This window comes from Theropithecus gelada, chromosome 15, assembly GCF_003255815.1.
Source record: "Theropithecus gelada isolate Dixy chromosome 15, Tgel_1.0, whole genome shotgun sequence".
Taxonomy (NCBI): domain Eukaryota; kingdom Metazoa; phylum Chordata; class Mammalia; order Primates; family Cercopithecidae; genus Theropithecus; species Theropithecus gelada.
Genome location: NC_037683.1, coordinates 82,488,367 through 82,494,366, shown reverse-complemented (window position 1 = coordinate 82,494,366; position 6,000 = coordinate 82,488,367). Strand labels below are relative to the sequence as shown.

Sequence of the window (6,000 nt, the reverse complement as noted above, 5' to 3'; positions counted from 1 at the left end):
TGCAGAGGTTGCAGTGAGCCAAGACTGTACCTCTGCACTCCAGCCTGGGCGACAGAGTGAGACTCTATCTCAAAAAAAAAAAAAAAAAAAAACAAAACCAAAAACCAAAGAGGCAGCAGGTTAGCTGCAAATGTTCTATATGTGCTTTAGGTGCTGGGCATATGGGTCTACACATATGTAAAAATTAACTGGACTATACAATTCATAGCTGTGCACTCTAGCATATGTAAGTGATACCTCGGTCATTAAAAAACAGTTGAAAATGTTGAGGTTTTTTGAGACGGGTGAGAGAACACAGGCAGGCCACGGGTGATTCCGGTGGGGATAGAATTTTGAGGATCACAGCCTCATGGTATTGAAATAGCTTTTAAGTTAGGTCTTAAAATAAAGGTTCTTAACATTTCTTGGGTCCAGGTCACTGTGAATTTGATAAAAAGTATAGTCTTTCTCTTCATGAAAAAAAAAAACACAAAAACACCCATATACACAAAAGCATACCCAACTTGTGTATATGATTTCATGGCCCTATTAATGATTATCTATGACTCTTCTGGAAAATCAGTGGGTCCTAGGCTAAGAACTCTGCTTCAATGGGTAGATTTACAAATGGGAGGGGGAAGAGTGGGATTCACCTATGAAAATCCATGTAGTAAGGGAGAGTGGTAGCACATATGAATACTACAGAGAGAGGCAGAGGATCCTCAATCATCCACTTCTGCAGAATTCCCTGTTGACATCCTAACCTAGGATGTAAGACATCCTAGCTTTCCAGCACTGACTCTGCAGGTGAAATTGCTACTTATGCTGAGTAACTATGGCTGTGGGCTACATTTACAAAAGTTTACAGCATGTTTGCTTACAAGAATCAGCTTGTTTTAACTTGAAGTATTTAACAGTGAGCATCTTACTCATCAGGAATATCTTTCTGCAGCCTTGATCATTTTGCTTTCTAATGATTTTTCTCTCAGCCTCTTATGTCTCTGTTGCTAGGGACACTTACTAGGTGGTGTAAACTGTATTAATTGATTAAAATATTCATTGCTGAGTCTATTCCCGTGTGATAAGTATACGTCCCACACCTTTGACTCCAGACCTGTCAATGTCGCTCACTTTTGGCAGATGGAATGCGAGTAGAAATGCTGTCAGCTGCACTGAGGCAGAAGCTTTGTGAGCTCTCATTGGTTCCACCATTGCTCTTTTTCTACTGCCATGAAAGTTGCCTGTCTCACACAGGGGCTGCTCTGGACTCCAGAATGAAGAAGACTGTTGGAGCAGAGCTGCAGCTGGTCCCTCATGTGGGGGAGAAGTAAAACTGTTGGTGAAAGCTCCTATGACTTTGGGATTGTTTGTTACCATAGCATGACATAGTGAGAGCTGACTAATATCCCAGGACATTTGGGAAAGTCTCTTGGATGAGTTCAGCAGAAGCTGCTATTGAAATTTTTTCCATATAAAATTCAGTTTATTTAGGATTTCTGAATATCTCAAATGAGGAGTATTTGGGTTATTTTTAATAAAAGAAATATAAAGACCAGAAATCACTGGAATCATGTACCACCACAATTGAGAACAAAATATTTTATTTCTCTCACAAAACTATAGTTTACAGTAGTATTTACTAAATAAATTATATAATTTCTCTTTTACAAGCAATAAACTAGATCACAAATATTTCAAAGACGATGTATGTACACGACATAAGGCCTTTTATAAATAGCTTTGCTTTTCTCATTTCACTAGTAAACAGTGAAAAAATCTTTATAGAAGCTAGTTTTCTATAAAGTAGAGGCAGACCTAGTATATTGATCTTTAAATGAAACCAATTTAAACTTTCAATGACATGAGCTATAATTTTGCAAAAGAATGTATACTTTATTTACCATTTGCATGGATGGATTTTTAAAAATATATAAGCAGATTACATATGTTGCTTATGTATAATCACTGGATGCATGCACAATGAAATAATGCAAAAGTCCATAGGAAAATAGCACTTCCAAGTTCAAAAAGGTGATTGGCAATGGTATAGAAAGCAGCTTAAATATAGTTCATGCAGTTCTTCACAGTTCAGCAAGCAACAGCAAATGATAGAATAGGGTAGTATTTTTCACATCCCATCTGCTGATCAGCCTGAAGTTGACATCTCGAAAACTCTTAAGTCAGGTTGATGATTTCTCTGTGTGTAGTGGGGTTCAGCCAAGTTGCTGTGGATAATTCTGGTGCGGAGAAACTTCTCTGCCACAACTGTGCTCACGTCTCATCCATGTGCTTAAGGTGGTCACCATTTTCACTTACTGGGGGGAGCAAAAAAGAAAGCAGGTGTGAGACTGGATTTTGGCATCAATTTGTATCCTCTCCCCATGAGTTGTAACATAAGTTCGTTATTTCTCCCAATCACTTGTGTCTGGAAAATGGGGTGCATGATGTTTGGGATTCTTCTGCAGTGATCAGCATAGCATATGCTTCTTTGGTGGACCTGAAACCTGTTAATTACACCAATGTTTATCAAAATTGAGTCCCGACTACATCACAGCGCTGTGCTTGGGACTTGAAAGGAAGCAACACTGACTAAGACACACTCCTGCCCTCCAAGTGTGCAGAGATTAGGGGATGTGCTGTGGTATATTAGACCTGAAGCCAAACAGAACAACTTGAACATGGCCTTGAACTTGTAAATGTTTTTTTCCAAACAATATCCCTGTGGCTAGGCGCTAACAATAGGTTCAGCAAGTATTTAAATGGTAGCTATTTAAAATCAGAGCCAGCTGACTCAACCTGTGACAGTAGCACTATGATATATGTGGGGAAAGCAACATTATATTCAGCCTTTAGAGACAGACACATTGGGTCAAATCATCTGATTTCCTAATTTTTTTTTTTTTTTTTTTTTGAGACGGAGTCTCACTCTGTTCCCCAGGCTGGAATGCAGTGGTGCGATCTCAGCTCACTGCAACCTCTACCTCCCAGGTACATGAGATTCTCCTGCCTCAGCCTCCTGAGAGGCTGGGATTACAGGTGCCTGCCACCACACCCAGCTAATTTTTTGTATTTTTAGAAGAGACAGGGTTTCACTGTGTTAGCCAGGATGGTCTCGAACTCCTGACCTTGTGATCTGCCCACCTCGGCCTCCCAAAGTGCTGGGATTATAGGCGTGAGCACCACGCCCGGCCCGATTTCCTACTTATTTCATATATAGAATATTATGCAACATCTTCTTGGAACCTTGTTGCTTCATCTGTAAAATGGAGGTAACAAACTCTATAGGGTGGTGGTGAGGGATAAATTTTTCCATGGGGAAAATGCAGTGTTTTACACACACACACGATATACACAAATCATATATTTATAATTGAGTACTGTACCTGGCATGTGCTAGTACCCCCAAAATTGTAGCGAACAAGGTTGGAGCTGGGGGTCACAGAGACTGGTGCAGCTCAGCACCTTTAATTGGAGGCTGAAAAAACTTGAGTAAAAAGTTGGAAATAACTCTGAAAATGATTAGGAAAGAGCACATGTCACATACAGGGAATTCTGTTTCCCAATTAATATTTTATCTGAGCCTATTGTGCACTGCAATTTTTATGAACTTACTATCTTGTTTTATACTTTGGCCGCTCCCTCTGATTCACCTAAGCTAGAAAGGTTTGCTTGCCTTGATGCACAGCACGGTCACGCTGTTACTCAAAAATGATCTTTAGGAAGAGGTGAGTGTAAAGTGCTATAAGCTACAGCAGTGGGCAAGTGGGACGTTGCCCACATTCCCAGGACAGCTGTCTTTAAGGTGGACTGGTGGATTTCATTCAGCCTCAGTCTGATGACTTTGATGTGTGGTGCAGGTCTTTACTCACAAAACCAGTGACACAGAAAATAACCCACATAAAATGATGAGGTCCTACTGATGAGATTTAGAAGTCCTGCTTTCTTAAAAAACAAAGCAAAACAAAAACGAAAAGAGGTGATAGTTTTGCTTTCCTCGTTCTATAGATCACACTGGAGTTCTGTGTCTCACTTCCAGTGCCAGACTCTGAGAGGGACAGTGAGTAACCTGAGTGATGCCTGAGGAGATCCACCAGTGAAGGGCCCCGGAGCCAGGACCCCAGGGGAATGGCTAAAGGCCTGGGCTTTTTGGTCTGGAAAACAGGAGAGGTAGAGACAGGGCATAATAGCTGTCTTTGAGTCTCTGAAGACTAGCCTCGGGGAAGAAAGGCTTAGGTATTAGTTTAGTCCCAGTATTGCTGAAAGATGTGACACTGTCACCAGCAATAGTGGCACAGACGCTGTGATCCTGGGGTCGGGAGGTGAGTAGAATCTCAGACTGTGTGAAGGGTGTAGAGTTGTAGAGGCGCACCCCCTCCACTGTTTCTTCATTAAGGATCCTGAAATTTACGTCCTCCCCCAGTACATGACATGTGTACATGACACAAGCCCTCCCTAGATACATGGGCCCAGCATGCCATCTGCTGAGACTCGGTGGTTGAGAATGATCCCAGAAGCCAGAACCAGGACAAATGCATGGAAGCCAGTTTTTTCTCAAGCTGGAAGTGCTTTCTAACCGGAGTTAAAAAACGAGTGGGCTGGGCATGACGGGCCACGTCTATAATCCCAGCACTTCGAGGGGCTGAGGCGGGAGGATCGCTTGAGCCCAGGAATTCAAGAGCAGCCTTGGCAACATAGTGAGACCCTGTCTCTACAAAAATAAAAAATAAAATAAAATAGAAAAATTAGCTGGGTGTGGCGGCATGTGCCTGTGGTCCCAGATGCTCAGGAGACTGAGGTGGGAGGATTGCTTAAGCCCAGGAGTTTGAGGCTACCGTGAGCTATGATCACACCACTGCATTCCAGCCTGGGTGATGGAGAGAGACCCTGTCTCTAAAGAAAAAAAAAAAAAAAAAAGAAAAAAGAGAAAAGAAAGGAGTGGTCACTAAAGGAGGAGCAGCTGCAGTCACTTAGGGATCAGCCCCAGGAGAGCTGAGGCAGAAACTGTTTATCCTGAACCAGCACCCAGAAGGCACTTGTTATGGTCAGTAGAGAGGACTTGGGCACTTGTGGGTAGGTTGGGCCAGATGACTATGAAGTTCTGTTTCAACCACAAGATTCTATTAAAAATTGTAAAGGCCAGGTGTGGTGGCTCATGCCTGTAGTCCCAGCACTTTGGGAGGCCGAGGAGGGGCGGATCACCTGAGGTCAGGAGTTCGAGACCAGCCTGAACAACGTGGAGAAACCCTGTCTCTACTAAAAACACAAAATTAGCCGGGTGTGGTGGCGCATGCTTGTAATCCCAGCTACTTGGGAGGGGTATTGCTTGAACCTGAGAGGCGGAGGTTGTGGTGAGCTGAGATTGCACCACTGAACTCCAGCCTGGGCAACAAGAGCAAAACTCTATATAAAAAAAAAAAAATTGTAAATTTATACCACTGAATAACTCAGAATACTGTAAACAGTTGGTGACTTATGCAGCGAGAACGATCTGAAAGGTACTTAATACTTTGATGTCTCTCATAAACTTGGTTAAATTTATAGTTTAATAAAAAAACACACAGGGTCTTATAATAATAACAGATACTCTCTTCAGTATTAAAAATAAAGAATGATTTCCAGCTTTGGTCATAAAATGTCCTTTGCATTCACACAGTAAGTTTAGTTTAGTTTTTTGTTTTTTAAACTAAAGATGTCATAGAAGTTTCTATAAGCTCCTGTAAACACTCACTGTCACCCTCAGGGCACAAGAATGTCAAAATTGGGTGAGCACTGCCAACTCTCCACCCATGTTGTAATGTAATTCTTGGATGGCATGATCTGGACACATGAAAGTGTCTGTTTTGCATTAATTTATAACCCTATTAAAATGAGATGGAGAGGTATCTGTGGGATCTGAAAGCACAGTGTCTTCTTGCTTGTAAACATGGCCACAGTGAGAAGTATGCAGAAACCATGGTATTATTCCTTCCTTAGCATAAATATGCTATAATTCTCCTTCCTTCAAATTCCTAACTCAGGAGT

At 41.8% G+C, this 6,000-nt stretch overlaps 1 protein-coding gene across 3 annotated transcripts in view; it reads right to left on the bottom strand.

Moving 5' to 3' along the window:
* Window positions 1–1,563: 1,563 nt before the first annotated feature.
* PIP5K1B (phosphatidylinositol-4-phosphate 5-kinase type 1 beta) overlaps window positions 1,564–6,000 on the bottom strand; it is a 308,400-nt gene continuing 303,963 nt past the window's right edge. For all 3 annotated transcript variants that reach the window (XM_025359786.1, XM_025359788.1, XM_025359787.1), the window contains one exon: window positions 1,564–2,294. In XM_025359786.1, coding sequence (XP_025215571.1) covers window positions 2,292–2,294 — 3 coding nt within the window. In that variant the 3' untranslated portion in view covers window positions 1,564–2,291. The remainder of the gene's footprint in view (window positions 2,295–6,000) is intronic.